This window comes from Euprymna scolopes, chromosome 18 (genome assembly GCF_053919585.1).
Source record: "Euprymna scolopes isolate OS-2025 chromosome 18, ASM5391958v1, whole genome shotgun sequence".
Lineage (NCBI taxonomy): Eukaryota > Metazoa > Mollusca > Cephalopoda > Sepiida > Sepiolidae > Euprymna > Euprymna scolopes.
In genome coordinates, this window is record NC_136499.1 from 42424053 (window position 1) to 42446975 (window position 22923).

At 34.1% G+C, this 22923-nt stretch overlaps 1 protein-coding gene and 1 long non-coding RNA gene across 5 annotated transcripts in view; one reads left to right on the forward strand and one right to left on the reverse strand.

The window, feature by feature from the left end:
* The window catches only part of LOC145297590 (uncharacterized), a 496342-nt gene that overhangs the window by 335176 nt on the left and 138243 nt on the right, over window positions 1-22923 (forward strand). The window lies entirely within an intron of this gene.
* Window positions 1-22923, reverse strand: part of LOC145297589 (phospholipid phosphatase-related protein type 5-like) — a 254821-nt gene that overhangs the window by 24968 nt on the left and 206930 nt on the right. For all 3 annotated transcript variants that reach the window (XM_080143637.1, XM_080143640.1, XM_080143639.1), the window contains exons 3-5: window positions 20381-20540; window positions 9240-9357; window positions 1230-1416 (exon numbers count right to left, since the gene is read on the reverse strand). In XM_080143637.1, coding sequence (XP_079999763.1) covers window positions 1230-1416; window positions 9240-9357; window positions 20381-20540 — 465 coding nt within the window. The remainder of the gene's footprint in view (window positions 1-1229; window positions 1417-9239; window positions 9358-20380; window positions 20541-22923) is intronic.

The following is a 22923-nucleotide window of genomic DNA, read 5'->3' on the forward strand; positions in this document are numbered from 1 at the left end:
TTGTCCCCCCCCCTCGCCAAACTTTCACAAAAAATCACTCGTCTAGCTAAAACCATTATCAATAATTTCCCACACTCTTTACCTGTGCCTAAACCTAAACGTAGATTCCATGAACAAAGATTCTTTCTTAGAACTGTACACCTGCAGAACTCTTTCTTGATCTTTCGTTTGCCTGTTGTCCATCTGACCACAATTTGGTTGTCTTCAAGTCAAGCATAAACAAATTCTTGATGAACCGTCCTCTGAAGTAATCCAATTTACCAAATTTCCACTACTAACGATTACTATATTATCCCATTGACTACTGTACATGCAGTAACCCTAATCCTCGAGTGGCCTCCGGGCCTTAATAAGTGGTGACTCCTATGTAAAAACAAATAAAATATTATAGATATATTAGATTTTTTAGCCCATTAAAAACAGGCAAAAGTTATAGCTGTTGATTTAGAATAGGTGTTTTATGCTCAACTCATGGTTGAATATGGCTAACTTTGTGCTCATTTTCTGCAGCATTAAATACTAATCCCTATTTAATGCATAACTGTGCATTAAATGGATACCATAATACTTAGTTTGTTGCACCTTATCATAACAAAGGCCCATACAAAATTTCAAACAGATCGGCCAAGTAGTTTCTGAAAAGTTAAATGCGATATTGTGGTGACTAATCCCTAACTTTGCATCAAACAAATACCATAATACTTATTTTGCTGCACTTTATCATAACAAAAGTTCATACATAATTTCAGACAGATTGGTTCAGTAGTTTCCAAGAAAAGTGGAACGGACAGCCAGACAAGCAAACATATTAAGAGAAACCAGAATTTTTCCATGGCCACTCATACTGGATTTATATTAAGAACAATGGGCTCCACATTTTAGCCAAGTTTCAAAAAAAATCTAATGGATGGATCAAAAGTTAGGACCAAAATGTGCCATTTTTGGCCATTTGGGGGTATTTTTGACCTCTTTTGAGCCCCTGGGGGTGCAACAGGAATTTTTATAAAAAAATTTTTTTTTTACTGTGCACATGTATTTAATGAAATACAACTTGTGGCAAAATTTCAGGAAAAACTAATGGACGGTTATCTGGCAATAGTCCAGACTAACAGACGCACAGATGCACGGATGCAACTAAGCACGGATGCCACTGAAAACATAAGTCCCTCTCTGATAAATTAAATATAATATAGATGTATAGATATACAATATGTGGATTGAATACTTACCTTGCATTTCTTAGATGCAATGTATTTTTAACCAAACACAATTCATCCCCTCCAGTCTGATTTTGCAGAGCACATTTTGATCTGTTGATCTGACAGATATCAAGAAAGTTTGGTCGTAATCGGCCAGTCATAAGTTTTATAACATCAGCAAATACCATCAGAGCCATTGCACCAAATAAAAATACACCTGATCAGTGAGAAAAAAAAATAGAAAGAAAAAACATTACTTTAAAATAGTTTTCATTGTTACAATCTTTGAAAAAATTTTCAATGAACTTTAATATTTTTATGAGAATCAGCTGTAAATGTTTTTATGTATCAACTCTCGATTGGACCAAAGCTTTAATCAACAGTTTCTTTCAACCAATCACAACACAAGAAATATTCATTTTTAACTATTATTACTAGGACTTAGAAACCTCTTGATCCAGTAACGAATGAGGCGGTCATCAAAGTTAACCATCACTTTCAGTTTTAAGGCAGGTCTGAGAAAATTGACCAAGTCCTTTCTACTTATCCTTCAGCTAACATTCACGTATGTGGAGACTTCAATGTTCACAACGTCGAATGGTTGACCCACTCAAACAAGACCGATGATGAGGGGAGGTTCTGTCATGATTTCTCCATTGCCTATGACCTCACTCAGATTGTTCAGGAACCTACCCGTGTGCCCGATAATGACGGCCAGTATGCGAGCCTACTAGACCTTTTTCTCACAACTTGCCCTGAACTATGTTCAGTTTCTCTTCTGTCGCCTCTTGGATCTTCCGACCACTCTGTTGTATCAATTAAGATAAAAATGAAATGTAATAAGTCCCCAGACGTACCTCTTCATCGTACAGTATATCGATACACTAAGGCTGACTGGGATAGCTTCCGTACATTTATATCTGATCTACCTCTGCATTCCATGTTTAAAAAGGATGTGTCCTCTATAGTATTAGACCTAACTGAATGGTTAATTGTAGGTATTGACCATTTCATACCCTCTAAAAAATTTCAGCAAAAACCTAACAGCCAGCCATGGTTCTCTCCAGAATGTGCTGCTGCCATTGCGCACAGAAATCACTTTTTCCACTGCTTCAAACGTAATAGATGTATGGAAACTAAAGCCGTTTTCAGGACTGCCAGCAACCATTGTAAGAAAGTAATAAGGAACGCAAGAGAGTTGTATGCTCAATCTGTTAAGTCCAAAGTAGCTGAGCAGCGGCTTGGTTCCCACCAGTTTTGGCAAATAGCAAACAGAATCCTGAACAGAAGCGTGTGCTCCATCCCAACTATTATCAATGGATCTGAGGTAATCTCGTCAGCATCAGACAAAGCCAAACTCTTTGTCAAGAACTTTGCAGCTAATTCTACCCTTTGCGACCAAGACCGCCAACCCCCAATATTTCCTCTTGTATCAGAAAACACGCTATGTGATATACGTATATCTGTACGTGATGTTGCCAAGCTAATCAAAAACCTTGATTCCAGTAAAGCAACTGGCCCTGATGGTATTCCAATTATAGTACTCAAAAAACTTCAACCTGAACTAGCGCCCATACTTACAAAACTGTTTAAACGTTGTCTTAAGGAGAATAGTTTCCCATCTCCCTGGAAAATCTCATCAGTATGCCCTGTATTTAAGAATTCAGGTGATCGCTCATCCCCCTCTCAGTACAGGCCAATAAGTCTCCTGTGCGTCATGAGTAAGTTGCTAGAATCTGTATTAAATACAGAAGTAATCAAACATCTCAACAAAAATAACCTTCTTAGTGACACTCAATATGGTTTCCGTTCTGCTAGATCTACAGCAGATGTCCTTACAGTTATATCGCATAGGATTAGCAAATCTCTCGACGGTGGCAATCTTTCTAGGGCAATTGCTCTTGACATATCTAAAGCCTTTGATAGGGTATGGCATAAAGGTTTACTTCATAAGATCGCTAGCTATGGTATAGCTGGAAAAGTCTTCTCAATTATTAAATCATTTCTTTCTGATAGATTCATAAGAGTAGTAGTTGAGGGGCAAAAATCAGAAGCTCACAATATTAATGCCGGTGTCCCTCAGGGATCCATCCTGGGCCCAACTCTTTTCCTGATCTACATTAATGATCTTCCAAATCATATCCTTACATCATTTGTAGACATTTATGCTGACGACACTACCATTTATGGTACCACATCTAAGACAGTAAACGAGCAAGTTCTCTCCAATTCTCTCTCCTCTGATCTTGAGCACGTAGTACAATGGGGAAAGGAGTGGCTGGTTACTTTTAATGCATCTAAAACCAAGCTTCTCTCTTTACATCATCAACATTCTAATCCACATTTGTCATCAATTGAAATGAATGGCTCTCGTCTTCAGGAGGCCTCAAGTTTTGATAAGCTTCTGGGCTTGACCATTACTCCTGATCTTAAATGGAACACGTATATCAAATCTGTTGCCAAGGCCGCTGGAAAAATGGTGGGATCTTTCTATCGATCCAGTAGATATCTCACTGCTGATGCTATTCTCTATCTATATAAGAGCCAGGTACGTCCAAGGATGGAATACTGTTGCCACATCTGGGCAGGAGCTGCTAGAAAGAACTTGTCCTGCCTTGATAGAGTTCAAAATAGACTTCGTAGCCTCGTAGGAGATGTCCTTTTCTCCTCCTTGCAACCTCTATCTCACAGAAGAGATGTTGCGAGTTTGTCTCTGATGTATCGTTATTTTCATGGAAAGTGTTCAACTGAGCTTCAATCTATGGTCCCCCCTCGCCAAACTTTCACAAGAAACACTCGTCTAGCTGTAAACACTATCAATAATTTCCCCCACTCTTTATCTGTGCCTAAACCTAAACGTAGATTCCATGAACAAAGCTTCTTTCTTAGAACTGCACGCCTGTGGAATTGTCTTCCGTTTTCCTGCTTTCCGGCTGACTACAATATGGTTTTGTTCAAGTCTAAAGTAAATAAGTTCTTGATGAGCCGTTCCATATAAGTTATTAAATTTACCAAATTTTCATTACTAATGATTACTATATTGACCAACTTCTACTGTACACTCTTTAACCCTTATCCTTGAGTGGCCTCTGGGCCTTGATAATGTGGTGATGCCTTTGTAAAAAAAAAAAAAAAAAAAAAAAAAAAAAAGGTCCACAGCATCCCTCCAGTTTCTTCCTGCTGCGATCAAATCTCTATTGATTGTTTACTTCCAGTTCAACTTTAGTCTTCCTCTTCTCTTCCCATCAGCGATGCACTAGACCACTTGGTTAGTAGTTCTCTCTTCAACCAATCTTAGAGCAGCATGTCTGAGCCAGACTAGAAGTTGTTTGTAAATTATTGACGATACCAGCTGTTGGTCAGTACTTCTTGGTTGGTAGTTTGATCGCTCAATTTGATCCTGGACACTTTCTAAGCTATTTGGACTCAAATACGTCTAACTTCCTCTCTTGTCTGATTTTGAGATGCCAAATTCCACTTCCATATTGAATATTCACACATGATATATAAACACAAATGAACAATTTTCTTTTTCTTTTCTTGTGTAAATCACAATCCAGCCTAAGCCTTTAGGAGCAAAGCTTTCAGGAGACACAATAAAAACTACTAAACACAGCGACCACATATACACACAAGCTCATCCACACACTCTCTCTTTCTATCTCTGACACAAAACAGTGAGGCAAGCCAATATACACACTCACACCTACAATGCATAGCTCATTTATACATACTGTCACACACAAACTTACCTGGTTCCAACAAAAAAAATTAAAAACAAAAAACATGGCTACTCAACTTCTTCTAACAGACAAAACAACTCTTCTTTCATCCAGAACGTTCTGAGACATTTTGAACTGTTATTCATTATCAACTCTTATTTCCGGTTTTCTTAACATACTATCAATAAAATTGATATATTTATACATGGATGGAGCTGTGATTAGAGATTGTACAACTCTTGCTTCACAATTACAAGTGCAGGCGCCCATAGAGAAGGTACCCATTGTCTCTCAAGACTAAACAGAGGTCATGAGTGGGCGAGACTTAGCTCCAATCTATGGTTCTCTCTTGGCAAACTTTCACAAAAAAAACACTCATCTAGCTGCAACTACTATCAACAATTTTCCCCTATTCACTATCTGTGCCTAAATGTAAAACGCAGATTCCATGAAGAAAGTTTTCTAGAACTGTCCACCTGTGGAACACTGCAATATGGTAGCTTTCAAGGCCAATGTAAACAAGTTCTTGTTGAGCCACCCCCTAAATAATAATAAAAAAAATCATTTTAAAAAAGGCATTATAACTATTGTTGGGACGATTAATCGAAATTCAGATTTAAAAAAAAAAATCAGAATTTTTGTGATAACAGAATCAAAAAAATTTGTGCCTATTGTTCTGTGAAAGTACAGAATAGTTAACAAAGCCCACACACACCGCCACCCATTGGACATTTTCCTTTTTGTTTTTTGTTTTTTTAAAAAGGAATCACCACTTATCAAGGCCCGGAGGTCACTCGAAGACAAGAGTTAATGAGTGTACAGTAGTCACATGGAAAATATTGTAGTAATCGGTTGTAACGGAAATTTGGTAAATTGAAGAAGATGGCTCATCAAGAATTTGTTCACATTGGGCTTGAAGACGACCATATTGTAGTCAGTTGGAAAGCAGGAAAATGGAACAGAGTTCCATGGGCTTGCAGTTTTAAGAAAGAAACTTTGTTTATGGAATCTACTTTTAGGTTTAGGAACAGATAAAGAGTGGGGGAAATTATTGATAGTGGTTTCAACTAAACGAGTGTTTTTCGTGAAAGGCCAGGAAGGACCATAGATTGGAGCTCAGGCGAGCACTTGACATGACTGATTTGTAAATTTCTGTGAATAGATATAAATGATCTGATTTTCAAGGTGACTTTTGACTATGTTGTAGTCAGCTGGGAAGCAGCCCCATAGTATTGTACAATTCTCAGAAACTTTGCTCATAGAAGTTTTGTTTAGTGATAGATAGAGTGAGAGAGAGGGGGTGGGCTATTGACAAAGGTTTGTTCCTCAATCAAGCACCTGCCATGAAAATAGAATAGAGAAAGACTAACAACGTCTCTTCTGTGAGAAAGAAATATTATGGAGGAGAAAGTGCATCACCCATTAGATTTTGAAGTTGATTTTGCAATCTGTTAATCTTATGTTTTTGGTGTCTCATTCTATAGAAAGAGAAAGCTACAATCTATAACCTCGAAAACCAGATCATTTATACTCTTTACAGAAATTTTCAAATCAAATATTAATCTTTATTATTAACTAGATGTACTAACCAGATGTTTCTCAGGAGGGTTTTACTTGCAATTTGTTTGTTATTTTATTATTTTTATTTTTTACTCTACCGTTTGTTGCCAAAATATTGTTTTTGGTTACATGCAAAAGAAAGTAACTCTATATTGACGACTACAGTGTTGCATACTCTTTTTTTTTTTAAGACAGTGTCCATATGAAAATAATTTCGACAATATGCTACACCAAAAGAACTGACTAATGAGAATCAGGTATTGACAAAAATAAATAAAATGATAGAAAGCGATACTCGTCAATAAAATAGGGGACAATTACTTTATTATAAAGATAATGAGGATATTGAATGAAGATTCAATATTTCTCATTTATATTTGCTAATTTAAAAAGTGGGATAGTATTTTAAATAAATTTACTTTTTTTTATATATATGGCATAATCACATGGATACACCAATTCTCACCAGATCACCAAATTAAGCAATGATGAGCCTGGCCAGTACCAGATGGGTGACCATTTGATAATACTAGGTGTTGATTAGGGTAGTGGGACAACAATACTGTCAAAGGAAAAGTAAGGTGCACCCTTCTCTCCGCTAGTCTGTGGGAGACCCTTGGACAAGGCCGAAAACGCACTTCAGCTCCTGATTATGATAACGTGAGGTCATGGAATCCAGGTGACTGATACAATATGGAATAATTCTGTTCATGGTTTCATATCTTATTGTGCTGAGAGGAAGATTCTCTTGGTGATCAGGACAATCGCCCAGTATGGGCACTGCTTCGACAGAAAAGAAACTGTAACCTACTATGTGTACAACTGCAAAGAAATCTATGGCAATACATCAAACAATTTCAAGAAACAGCATAAATGAGGTTCTGAATGATGAGCAATAATGAATTCATGAATGCCTCGAAGGAGAGAAATAGATTGAGAGTGATAGCCGTTAATGCCTGTACCAGGTAGGACATCACTTGAACGAATGAATATATGCTGCACCTACTTGGCATTGCCCTGCAGTGACTTTGTTAGAAATTTATTATTTTGTTTGCTTAATTTTTATAACTAAGCCATTTTCTCCAAAATATTATTTTAGTTTAAAACAAAGGGAAGTAACTGTGTCAACTGATGAATACAGAATGATTTTTTTTTTTTAATATGGCCTTCATGTTAAAATAATTCCAACGTATTGAAAATATTTCATGGAAGAAATTAATCAAATTACAGTTTATTGTTCTAAACAACATGTTGTAATCATTCAATAAAAAAAATGAAGATGAACCAGAATCAAATATTGATTTTGTAGAAAAAAAAAAGTTGCTATTGACAAATTGACCAAAAACAAAAAAAAAACAATAAAGAGATTGGATTCACTTTATTGCATAGAATAACTGGAATATTCATCTCAGGATAGGTTCATAGTATTTCTTAAATTGAAAGCCATGTTTAATTTCAGAATAGTTTCCAATAGGAAACTATTCTGTACTTGTCCTGGAGATGAAGAGTGAGTAGCTGTTCTGTATAAGTCTCAGACTTTATAATTTTGCAGACAAAGAGCAAAAGATCTTTCTTTTGTTGATACAAAAAAATTATGTGCCGGAATGCTAAAAGATTGAATATTTTTATAGAGCATTTCTGGTTTCTGATTGATTACTAGCAGAATGTGGCTCATTTGATTAGTCAGTTCCTATCGCCAGTTTCTTTTTTTGTTTTTTTGTTTTTACACAGTGGTCACCACTTATCAAGGCCCGGAAGCCACTCAGGGATAAGGGTTATTGCAAGTACAGTGGGTTAGTGTGGAGATTTAATGAAGCGTTTACTTAAGGGGGCAGTTCATTAGGAATTTGTTAACGTTGGACTTGAAGACATCCAAGTTGTAGTCAGGTGGGAAGCAGGCAGATGGAACAGAGTTCCACAGGCGTGCAGGTCTAAGAAAGAAGCTTTGTTCATGGAATCTACGTTTTGATTTAGGCACAGATAAAGAGTGGGGAAAATTTTTCACAGTGGATTCAGCTAGACGGGTGTTTTTCGTGAAAGATTGGCAAGGGGGGACCAGAGATTGGAGTTCAGACGAGCACCTGCCATGGAAATAACGATAAAACAAGGATAGGCTCGCAACGTCTCTTCTGTGGGAGAGAGGTTGCAGGGAAGAGAAAAGGGCATCCCCCCACTAAGCCACGAAGTCTATTTTGTACTCTGTCAAGGCAGGATAGACTGTTTTTAGCAGTGTCTATAAGTAGAGCCTTCCAACTTTCAGTGATCATACCGTTTTATGAAAAAAATATTGCAACACATTGATACATATTGCAAATTATTAATACATCCTTGGTTCCTGTAATAGGTACAACAGGATTTAACACAAGAAATACTTCATATCAATCATACATATACTGCTCAAATCATTTTTGTTTTCTAAGCGGCACTAACCCAAATGAGAGTTTAACTAACTTCCTCCAAAAGAAGAAGTCTCATGGGAGTATGAAATTCACAAACTACTCAACAGTCGCATATATAAATCCATTAGGAAAGATGACAATGTTAGGTTTTTGCAATCCTTGCAGAAAGTTCCCCTACACGGTATTCCCAAATTGGTCACCCATCTGGTACTACCAGGCTCAGTGTTGCTTAACTTCAGTGATCTAGCAAGAACCTTTGTCAACATGATTATGCTGTATAATCATGTAAAATAGCATAAAATTGTACACGCATAAAATGTGAGCGAATTGTATGAAACTGCACAAAATAAATGGCTTACCAATGAATCGGAATATTCTCCGAATTATTTGTGGGATTCGACAGGCTCCGCATAAAATGCTGATTGACTTTTGGGGCTCAGTACCAAAGGCCCACATTCCAATTTCACTAATAAGGATCTGAAAAGAAAGAGAAAAAAAATAATACTTAAAAAGTTTTGCTCCACTCCCACACACACACGCATAAATAACAGCAATCGTTGCATGTGCATGTGCATGAAAACTTACAAAATCAACTTGAAACAGCAACATTTTATTAAACCTTTTTTCATGCATTTTTAGTCTTGAAAATGCTAAAAAATATTCTCTGTTTACTTGCCTCTCCACGAGGGCAGAGTTAGACACATGTTATTTTTTTGTTTTTTTTTTAATGTAGGGAAAATTCCGCTCCTCAAAAATAACACTCTGGACTGAGATAAAAATAAAAATTGCCTCAGTATAGAAGGATCTATATTTCATTGATGGAGAACAGAACAGACGAGATGAAGAATCAGAACAGACACTACATTTTTACTTCTATAGATAAAAAGCCTGATCAACAACAAGAAAATAATAGTCAAACATTTTTAGATAAGTATGTTTTCGTATTGCAATTTTGAGTGACTCATTAATAATTGCAGGATTAAGCTATTTTATATTGTAATAATATTAATATACAAGCTAAGTTATGTTAAGAATAAGAAATCCTACTAGAATTAAGTAGAATGGAATTTTCCATGAGAAGTCAAGGGGGAGTACATGTGTCAGTAATTACGTCACAGAAAGGAAGTTGCTAGTATGACATGGTGACTGGACAGATTATATTTTTTTCTTCTTAGAGTGCGAAAAATTTTGGCCCAAGATTTTCAGTTTTCAGAAAATAATTACCTCCCTTTTATTATGATTCAAACTCTCTGGTTTTGTTATTCGCAAAACTCAATTTTTGCTAATTGTCCTCTAAAACTATTTTCATTGAATATTAATTTTCTACCTTATTGCTTTTTGTAATTTTTGGACATGTTCATTACTGTGACATGACAATTAAGTAGATACCATTAATTTTACTTGAAATTCAATATTTCGATTTTCAAATTTCGCTATCATAAAGAAGAACCCATTTATTTATAGCAAAAGAAGACTAGGAGCCAAAAGATCAGGAATTTTGTACTCAGATTTAAACATTGACTTTCCATATCTAATTTAATTCTTTTAATGGTTAATTATGGCAAACTTCCCTGCAACCTCTATCTCACAGAAGAGATGTTGCGAGTTTATCTCTGATGTATCGTTATTTTCATGGAAAGTGTTCGACTGAGCTTCAGCCTATAGTCCCCCACCTCGCCAAACTTTCACAAGAAACACTCGTCTAGCTGAAAACACTATCAATAATTCCCCCCACTCTTTATCTGTGCCTAAACCTAAACGTAGATTACATGAGCAAAGCTTCTTTCTTAGAATTGCACGCCTATGGAATTGTCTTCCGTTTTTCTGCTTTCCGGCTGACTACAATATGGTTGTCTTCAAGTCTAATGTAAACAAGTTCTTGATGAGCCGTTCCATATAAGTTGACAAATTTACCGAATTTTCATTACTAACGATTACTATATTGTCCAATTTCTACTGTACACTCTTTAACCCTTACCCTTGAGTGGCCTCTTGGCCTTGATAATGTGGTGATGCCTGTGTAAAAAAAAAAAAAAAAAAAAAAAAAAGTAAATATTCTAGAGCTCATTTACGCTTATTCCTTTAGGAAACGCTTTGATATGTCCATTAAAATCGTGGACTATTTTTAATTGTTTACAGAAACATTCAAATAGCATTAAGGATGAACCTTGCAAATGAGCTTTGTTTTAAAAGAAATATAACTCTTTAGTTGTCTTGCAGCTTTCAATCAATTACAAGGAAAACATTTGAGAAAAATATTTTAAAAGATTTACTCGTGTAACATATGCTGTCATAACCCCAGTGTACATTTTCTGTTTTGCAAAAATAAATACGAACATTACAAATGTTCCACACTTCAAATACTTTTATTGTCATCGAAATTGGTGAAATCGCCCATTTTTTAATGAAATCAATTGATTGCCTGTTCTAGTCGGAGACCCACTTTGACACACCGGAGGGAAGCTTCACATGCTTCCCTACAGTGACTTAATTCATAGTACATTGTAGTTTACACTGGATTGTAGAGAACGTACTGTTGATTTTATAAAATTATTTTTATATAATGACTTGAATTAAAATTTAAGATGCAAAAGTCAAGTATCATGGTTCAATTATGCTCTAAACAGAAACATTCATTTCGAACGCGCCCTTGTCTTATCAAAGAACCTACTGTTGGTTTTATATGCCAGACCATTCTGCTGGTGTGGTGATAAAACTTCTTAAATACACTTATGATGTTAGGTTGTATACGGGTGTTAACTTTTGGTCAAAATTGGACTGTTTCTTTTTTTAATCATATTTTTTCATTTTTCATTATCGATACTTATCGAGGACATCTCAGAATTCATAGGGAACCCACGCATACACAAAGTGTCTTATATATATATATATATATATATATATATATATATATATATATATATATAACTTTTCAGCGGTACAAAACTTATATAGAGCTTAAAAAATAATATATGGAAAAATCCTAGAGGCCCCTTTCATCAACAAACACAGCAGGAGTTAATCGTTAGTTTAACACAGAAATACAAAAACGAATTAGATTATTACGAAAGAGCAAATCCTCAGGGATATACGAGAAAAAAATAAAAAAATAAGAGAACGAATGGGAATTCATGTAAAATAATATGTATACAATTATATAAAATGTATTCACAAAAAAGATGGAGGGAGTATGGGAATGATTAAAATATATCCCTGAGCAATGATGTAATAAATTCCTTCTGTCGATAGAGAGAGGGCCTACATGAAATAATCAAGACTGACTCCAAAATCTTTAAATGATTTGGAGTCAGCTCGGTGTAAGATTCTAAAACAATTCATTTTATTTGCATTATTTTACACAAATTCCCATTTGTTTCTGGTTTTTTTCTCATATATACCTAAGTATTTGCTTTTTTGTGATAATTTTATTCGTTTTTGTATTTCTGTGTTATACCAACAATAAACTCCTGATGAGTTGGTGAAAGGGGTCCCTAAGTTTTTTCCATGTATTATTTTTAAAGCACTATATATATATATATATATATATATAAATGGACTCTCCCGTCGATTTCGACGTATGAGGTTCTGCCACAATAACTAAGTTGCTTGGAAATTCACACAGATGATTTGTTTATAATGGTGAAGGCTATGTGTAGAACCATCCACACTTTTTGGTATTACTGCTAGCCTCCGTCGGTGCAGATAACTGCCACAGGACAGAGTATACAGGTTTTTACATCAGCGTTTCCTATATATATATATATATATATATATATATATATATATATATATATATATATATATATATACTTTTATTGCCTTTTATTACCTCATTATTGTCAATAAAAGTTGTCCATTTATTTACTGCTTAATGAATGATAATCATTCGCTAATTCCAAATCTGATTGAAATCATAGATGAATTTAACAATGTTAAAAATCTTTTCACAATATCTTTTCTGTATTGCAATGGCTTTTTCTGTCCACGCAGAAACAAGCATTCCCTTGCGAATTCTTTCTTGATCTACAAACACTGAAAACCGTCCAGTCAATTCAAAATTAATTGGCAATAGAGTTAACTTAGGCTGGAACTAACTGAAGATTTGTCCAATCTTGAGTTCTGATATTGGAAATAAGCCAAATTGAGAGTTTCGTAGTGACAGGAAAGAGGCTGGAAAACGACCATACAGTATACTAGACTACATCCTCGGTCAAAACTTATGAAGCAAATATTATGCTTTACAAGTGTTCGCACTAGTATTCATCTATAAAATAAAAAGTGAACATATGTATGTCCAATCGTGACTTACGTTAATATAGATTTTGCACTGAAAAATGATGTCATGTCTAAAGTCCTAGCAAGTAAGCTCTGTCGGACAGCCAGACTAAAAGATTTTTTACAAAAGTTTTACAGATTTTTAGCTACTATTAACATGATTAGGTTATATCTAATTTTTTTCTTTTTATAAAAGTCGAACTTTCCTCAAATTTCAGGAATTATTTTTTAAAATATAATAAAAATAAGCATTTCATTTTTTTTTAATTATTTCTCCTCAATCTTAAAACCATGACTTTTATGTTACAACAAACTAATAAAACATGTTTACACTTTTTGCTAATAAAGTGGACGTTAATTTTATTCAATATCGTTTTCATTTTAAGAACAAACCGTAATATTCTACAAACATATAAGCATAAGTGTGGCTACATATGCAAGTGTCAAAATGCATGCTTATAGCAAGTTAGCTACACAGGTGTTTGTTTCTTTCTACTAAATTTACCAGGCTAACTGTTAGACTGACGAATTTCTTCAATGGAATGAAACACTTGTCACAAGTGTATATTTTATACTACTGCAAAGCTTTAGAACTTTCAGTTATTATTAGTAGTATATGTTATGAGGAGGTTAAAACATGGAATAAGATCGCAAGCAAAATGGAAAATCCGAGATGTAAGTTTCTTTTCTTTTTCAATAAAGCTTATTTACACTAAATAAATAAAATTCCTATTTCAATCACTGTATTTGTCTGGTAATTTTTTTCTCTTATTTGCACATGTTCATATGGAAAATAATTCCTTGCCTTTAGGAAAACAAAATAGTCGATTTTTGCAATTTCCCTTTGCAATTTGATACAACGGAAAAAAATCCGGTTGTGTCTTCAGACTTTACTCCGTGACATCAGCAGCTTTCGTGACTTTAGTGCAAAGACCATCTTTACGTATGTCACTGTATGCACTTCAAGGTATTAGAAGACAGACAGACAGAGACAGAACCAAAAAAGGGTGTCACTTTAGTTAATTTCGCAATGAAATTAATTTTGTGTTCTTTTTCTTATTAATTAGTTTTGTGTTCTTTTTCTTATTAATTAGTTTTGTTTTCTTATTAATTAGTTCGTTTTTTTTCTTATTAATTAATTTTGTCTTCTTTTCTTATCGATTAGTTTTGTCTTTTTCCTTAGTGATTAGTTTTTTGTTTTCTTTATTAATTTGTTTTGTCTTGTTCTTAATTAGTTTTGTTTTTTATTGGCTTATCTTCTTTTCCCTTATTGATTATTTTTGTCTTCTTTTTCTCATCGATTAGTTTTGTCTTGCTTTTTATTTAGTCATTTTTCTTCTTTTTTTTCTGAATTAGTTTTTTTTTCTTTTTCTTATTAATTAGTGTTGTTTTCTTTTCTCATCGATTAGTTTTGTCTTTTTTCTTATTGATTAGTTCTGTCTTCTTTTTCTTATTTAATGGTTTTGACTCTTTCTCAATTGTTTGTTGTCTTTATATTGTTATCGATTAGTTTTGTCATCTTTTTCTCATCGATTCGTTTTGTCTTCTTATTGCTTAGTCTTGTCTTATCGATTAGTTTCGTCAACTTTTTCTCATTGATTAGTTTCGTTTCAGTGATTTCAAGTAATGAATGAGACTTAAATTACAAAGCAATTGCCATGCTCAAAGCTATGATAAAATCATAGAATTACATCAGTAATTTAAGTTTTCATATATAAATTATAATCATCATTTCTGATGACCTAAAGATAAAAAAAATATTGTTGACTTTTTATTTAGAATAGAGGATTTCTTTCTCAATTCATTTCAGATAGCAAGGGTGGTCTCACGTGGTATTGTTTTCTTGCTTTCCCTCAACATTTGAAATAGTTTCATCTGGTTGCATCGACAGACAGATAGAGAGAGACACCACATTTTAGTAAAAGAATTTTTTTATTTTCAGACCAAAAGAAAATAGTATATGATAATGTACATCAAAGAATGATGTGTCTGAAAGACTACAGATTTTTTTCTTTTCATATTTTGAAAGTAGTTTTTATTTATTTATTGATTCCACGTATTGATTTTTATTATTGTTTACAAGTGTAGTAATTGTAAAAATAGATTTTAATGAACTTGATATATCTAAAGACTTCGACAGGGTAAATCATATGGTATTATTTGACGAATACATAACAAATCTTTTATAAATGAGAAAAAATCCAGGTTGTTCTCGATAGCCGTGCATCAAAAGACAACATGATGTAAATGTAAGTGTGCCTCAGGAGTCGATCCTTGGATTTTTATTATTCCTCATATTCATAAATGACTGCCCTGATAAAATTGTCACCGAGATGGGTATATTTGCTGATAACACCACACTCTATAACAGACATGAGAGGAAAATGAATAAACATACATCTAAGGAAATGGCTTAAACCTTAGAGAAAAACCTTCAGCATGTAGTAAAATGAGGACACAAATGGATGATGGTATTCAATGATGCCAAAACTCAGCTTCTTTCCTTTAATAATTACAAGAAACACTCTGAACCACTAATAGCGATAGCTAACGTAACACTACTTGAAAGCTTTTTGTATAAACTCCTTGGCTTAACATTCACAGGAAACATGAATTGCAACAAGTACATCAAGGATATTGCCAAAGCTGCAAAGAAGCTGGGCTCCCTCTACTATTCTAGAAAGTTGCTTACACCTGAGAGTATCCTGTACTTTTACAAGGCCATTATTTGCCCATGGATGGAGTATGGTTGTCATGCTTCATCCTGATGCATCTGCTACTAGTCTCTCACTCCTGGACAGGGTTCAATTAAAAGAGTCGGTAACCTAATAGGTCCTGCACTGTCAACAAAACTCCAACTTCTGACTCATCGATGAAATATTGCATCACTGTGGCTATTTTACAAACACTTTAAAGGAATGTGCTCAGACAAACTCCAAGCCCTTATACCCTCTCAATGTAAATACCTCTGACTAACTAACAAGCACCAAAATCACACCCCTACACTATAGAGATCCTTAGATGTCGAACAGCCTTCTGCTCAAATAGTTTCTTCCCTCAAACTGCCAGACTTTGGAATTTCCTCTTGGGTCTTTGCTTCCCTGACTGTACTGACATGCAAAAGTTCAAGTGTAATGTGAATGGACATCTTGCTGCTAAACTCCCTACATAGTGTCCCCCCCAATTATGTCCCAGATAGTAGCCCCCTACATCAAAGTGGCACTGTGCCTTGTTTGTGGTGAAAATACAATAAAAAAACACATCATCTTGCTGCTCAACTCCCTACATAGTGTCGCTGAAAATTTTGTCCCAAATAGTAATCCTTTATATCCAAGTGAGACTGTGTCTTCTTTGGGTTGAATTAGCAGTAAAAAAAAAAAAAAAAAAATATATATATATATATATATATATATATATATATATATATATATATATATATAACTACTTCATTTACTCACATAAGCCTGAAGAATCCTAGAGTGGATGAAACGCGGAATATTCAGTGTAGCTTAATCGCCACATATATTTTATAAATTACTATATATATATGTGTGCAGTGTCCAGTTCTTGAAAGGAGAAATAGAAAGCGGGTAGAAATGTGCTGAGTTGTTTGAAAAAGTTAATTCAGAATGGCGGGGGGGGGGCAGTAGATAAAGAAAGAGTAGTGAGAACATTGAGATGTTGGAAGAGTAAGTGTGTGTGTGTGTGTGTGTGTGTGTGTGTGTGTGTGTGTGAGAGAGAGAGAGACAGAGAGAGAGAGAGAGAGAGATAGTAGTAATAGTAGTATGAAGAGAGTGAGAGGAGAATTATATATGATGACAACCTCCTGTTTAAGACAATGGCTTTCTACATCATCTGGTGCACTGCAGAATCCGCTGTGGTTACACAGTTCGAAGCTGGAATTGGCTCTCCAGATGCAGGCCTGGGCAGGTGATAAAGAGACCCAGGTCTGCTCAACTACCAACCCCCCTCCCATTGCAGACAAAGTCTGACGGTAAGGCAAACCAATACAGTCGGAGTCAGCACAGCTGCAGAAGTTGCCGGAAAGGTGTTGCAGTGCTTCACCATCTGCCTCTCGAGACTCTAAGGCAAATTTTTTGGTGGGGGTTTACTCCTTTAGCCTTTGTCTTTACTAAGGCATCCACAAAGCAGTTGAACTATTTGCCCATAGCTGGTGAAAATTTGAAAATTTTGATGACAATAACGGATATCCTCATTGTAGTTATGGTTGTGTCAAAATGAAAGCGAGATTCTTAAATGATTCTTCTTAGAAAGAGTGTGGCGAAAGAAACGCAAATTCCGTAACGATGAAAATTTAGTAAATATTTCTAATTTTGACAAAAATAACGGAGATCCTCACTGGAAATATTTTCTAAGTTTTCACTGTTATGGAATTCGGGTTTTTTCGTCCGACTCTTTTTAAGGATAATCATTTAAGGATTTCGTTTTCATTTCGATATAATCATAAGTACAATGAGGAGAATTATATAGATAGAAAGAAACATGAGGAAAATAGAAAGAAAGAAACAGAGAGAAAGAAAGAGAGAAGAGTCAAAGAGAGGGTGAAAAAAGAGACGAATAAGGAAAACGAGAGGCAGAGGGAAGGAGAAAGAAAGAGAGAGGAGAATTGGAAGAATAAAGAAAGGAGAGGGAGAGGAGTAGGATTAGAGAGATTAGGAAGATGAGCGAGAAGAATTAGGAAGACGAGAGAAAGAGAGAAGAATTATGAAGACGAGAGTGAAGAATTAAGAATATGAGAGGGAAAGAGAAAGAGAGAGGGATGAAGAAAACGAGAGAAGAATTCAGAAGATAAAAAGGGAAAAAGAACTAAGAATAGAGAAAAGAGAGAAATAGAAATTGAAAAAGTGAAAAAAGTAGGAAAAAGAAAGGCGAAAGAGATGGAGAGAATTAAAAAGAAGAAAGAGAGATGAAGTAGACAGACAAAAGAAAGAAGGAAATTAAGGCAAGAGAGAAAGAAAGAGAGAGAAAGAGAAATACAAATTTAGAATCAGAGTAAACCTAATTGTAATCTCTGAACGTATATACCATACACTGGACAAAGCAGTAGCCCTAGATATATCTAAGGCTTTTAACAGGGTATGGCACGATGGTCTTCTCAGGAAAATCAAATCATTTGGTATCACTTAACATAATTAAATCCTTCTTAAATAAAAGAAGAATCCAGGTTGTCCTTGATGATCCTACATCTAAACAATATGATATAAATGCGGGTGTGCCTTAGATGTCAATCCTGGAACCTTTATTATTCCTGATATTCCTAAATTACCTCCTTCATCAAATTGTCTGTGAGATGGGCATATTTGCTGACGACACCACGCTCTATAACAAACACATAGGGAAAACGGATGAACACATATTTAAAACATTAGCGGAAACTCTAAAGGAAGACTTTGAGTCTGTAGTGGAATGGGGACAAAAATGGATGGTCACATTTAATGCTGCCAAGACTAAGCTGGTTTCCTTTAATAATTACAAGAAACCTTCTCAACCACTAATAACTATGGCTAATGATACATTACTTGAAAGTACTTTGTTCAAATCCCTCAGCTTAACATTACTAGGGAACATGAGTTGGAACAGGTACACCAAAAGCATTGCCAGGGCTGCTGGGGAAGTTATTTACGCCTGAAAGTATCCTGTACCTCTACAAGACCACCATTTGCCCATGTATGGAGTATTGTTGTCACATTTGGGCTAGTGCATCTGCTACTAGTCTCTTACTCCTGGACAGGGTTCAAAAGAGAGCCGCCAATCTAATTGGTCCTGAACTGTCAATTAAGCTTCAGCCTCTGTTCCATCGAAAAAAATGTTGCATCCTTCTGCCTGTTTTACAAGTATTTTAAGGGTGGATGTTCTGACGAACTACAAGTCCTTGTACCCCCTCAATGTAAATAGTCCCAACAAATCCCACAAGCAGCAAAATCCCACTCCTACACAGTAGATCCCCAAATGCCAGAAAGCCTCTATAGTTTCTTCCCTCGAACTACTAGACTTTGGGATTCCCTTCTGGGTTCCTGTTTCCGACTGTTCTGACATGCAGAAGTTCAAGTATAATGCAAACAGTCATCTTGCTGCTAAACTCCCTACATAGTGTCCCCCAATTATGTCCCAGATAGTAGCCCCCTACATCAAAGTGGCACTGTGCCTTGTTTGTGGTGAAAATACAATTTTTAAAAAATATATACTCTAGTAATGTTTCTATATAAACATTTGAATATATATTTTTTCTTAATTCATACATGTGATTACTAAGAGAAATAGAAAGCAGAGAGAGAGAGAGAGAGAGAGAGAGAGAGAGAGAGAATAGATAAGCAGAAAATGAAAAGACAAACACAAAAAGAAATAATACGGAAAGAACTGAAAAGAAAAAAAGATATAAAAGAGAAGCGTGGATGGCGGTAGGGAGGTGGGGCTGAGCAAAAAATATAAAAGAAAAAAATTTTAAGATACAAAAACAAAAACGAAAAAATAGAGCCAAAATAGAGAAATGTTTTCTTGTATGTGTATGTGTGTGCGCGTGTGTGTGTGCGTGTGTGTGTGCGCACGCGCATACAAATCAATGCAATTATTAAAAATGTCAATATGTTTCAGCTGCACAGCTAGAATCAATACACCTCCCTCCTATTTTTTATGAACACTAATAGCATTTAGCTCAGAGATCAGTGAACTGCAGAGCCAAGAAAAATACGAACAAACTCCAAATCCCTCTGTACAAATAATTCCTTTAAAGAAACCCTTAAAACTGCTGCTATCCCCACATATGAAAGCAAAATAAGTGCATAATAAATAAAACTTCTTTTTGCAAATATGTATGATCATAAAGCAAATTATTCATAGAGAGCATGTTTTTTGGTTATAGTCAAGATTGTCTGCTCGTTTTGGCTTCCTGTTTCTACTCTACAGATGGGACGACAGTTACAAGCAAGATATGGTCCTTTCTGATTAATGATTATTATCTTGTTAGATAACACGAAAGCCCTTCCCCCACCATGTTAAGAATGACTCTCTTCTCTGCTTAACCATTTCTAATTATCCAGCCAAATAGACAACAGAAACCGGAAGTCACAAAGAACAGACAATCTTGACTATAACCTGTTTTTCTTTTAAGTTACCGTTGCTGATGGAGATGAGTCAAATCTTATTCTTCTGATTCATTAACGTCTTCAATTGTAAATATAAATGTAAGTGTCAATACAGAACCTACCACAAATGGCGGAACGCAGACGCTCAAAGAATAGATGGCTTCATCTGAAACTTCAGCCTGAAATGCAAAGTCCAAGAAGGGGCTTTCCTTGGCCGAATGGGAGAGTTCAGGATCCAAGCAGGAAAAGTTGTTGCGTCGCATAGGAAAAACATTAGTCCACCTGGAAAAAAAAAAAGAAAGAAATTTATTATTATTATTTATATTAATTTTTATATTAAAGAATAAGAAATATCAAAGTTAAATATATATTATTAGACTCATAGAATGGGAATTCTAACAGCCAAACACTTCCTCAGATGAAGTACCATTGCCACATCTAGGAAGGTGCTGCTCATAGCACCGTTTTATGCTTTGAAAATGTACAAAGCTGACTTCAAAATCTAGTGGGCCATATCCTTTTATCTTCCCTACTATTTTGTTCTCACATAAGTAATGTTGCTAGTCTCTCCCTTCTCAATTGTCATTTTCATTGCAAGTGCTCAACTGAGCTTCATTGTTTCCCCTTAAAAAAGTATGCACGTAGTAATTATTAATTAATAAACAATATTTAAATAAAATAAAAAAGTAATACGTCCTAAAATGTGGGCGAAAAAATGTAAACAAAGAGCAAATAACTCCTTTCTTATAATAAAAACACTCAGGGAGCGAAAAAAGAAAGAAATTAGTATGGAATCGGTAATAAAAAAAAAATAAAATTCAACAATCTTATATATATATATATATATATATATATATATATATATATATATATATATATATATATACATATATATATATACATATATACATATATATATATATACATATATATATATATATATACATATATATATATACATATATATATATATATATATACATATATATATATATATATATACATATATATATATATATATATACATATATATATATATATATACATATATATATATATATATATACATATATATATATATATATATACATATATATATATATACATATATATATATATATATATACATATATATATATATATATACATATATATATATATATATATACATATATATATATATATACATATATATATATATACATATATATATATATATATACATATATATATATATATATATACATATATATATATATATATATATACATATATATATATATACATATATATATATATACATATATATATATATATATATACATATATATATATATACATATATATATATATATACATATATATATATATATACATATATATATATATATACATATATATATATACATATATATATATACATATATATATATACATATATATATATACATATATATATATACATATATATATATATATATATATATATATATATATATATATATACATATATATATATATATATATATATATATATATATATATATATATATATATATATATATATATATATATATATACATTTGTACTTGCATTCTTGGACAGGACAAAACTATTGCATGTTTCTAAATTAAAAAAAATATATTCTGCAATAATTTTTACAAAACAACTTCAATTATAAGCGTAAGATAAAACTCAGAACTTCATAAGTGCACAGAAATTTCAACCTGACATATCAAAGATTGTCGATAACAAGAGTTGTGAAGCCTTGGGACAAAATATGAAAGTGTTTGAATGCATGTTCATTTTTAACTATTGTAATTTATGTGCATTGGATTTGCTGCTGTTAACATTCTGGTATAACTGAACCATTAACTTAAATTTTTGTGATATTCAAATAAAAAACACATTCATATTTAATGTTAATTTCCTTCATTAATCTCTTTTTGTTGTTAAACTACATTTTACTTGCACAGAACCAAACTATTGCAGTTTTCTAAATTAAAAGAAAAATATTGTGCAATAATTTTTACTAAACGACTTCAGTTATAATTGTAGGAATGTAGGTTTTTATCACAGCACAAACTGACTCCTGTAGCTCTCATGGAACTCTGAGTTTGACATGCTTCATTTTTTTTTTTTTTTACACGGTGGTCACCACTTATCAAGGCCCGGAAGCCACTCAGGGATAAGGGTTATTGCAAGTGCATTACGTTAGTGTGGAGATTTGATGAAGTGTTTACTTAAGGGGGTGGTTCATTAGGAATTTGTTAACGTTGGACTTGAAGACATCCAAGTTGTAGTCAGGTGGGAAGCAGGCATACGGAACAGAGTTCCACAGGCGTGCAGTTCTAAGAAAGAAGCTTTGTTTATGGAATCCACGTTTTGATTTAGGCACAGATAAAGAGTGGGGAAAATTTTTCACAGTGGATTCAGCTAGACGGGTGTTTTTCGGGAAAGACTGGCGAGGGGGGACCAGAGATTGGAGTTCAGACGAGCACCTACCATGGAAATAACGATAAAACAAGGATAGGCTCGCAACGTCTCTTCTGTGGGAGAGAGGTTGCAGGGTAGAGAAAAGGTCATCCCCCACTAAGCCACAAAGTCTATTTTGTACTCTGTCAAGGCAGGATAGGCTGTTTTTAGCAGCTCCTGCCCAGATATG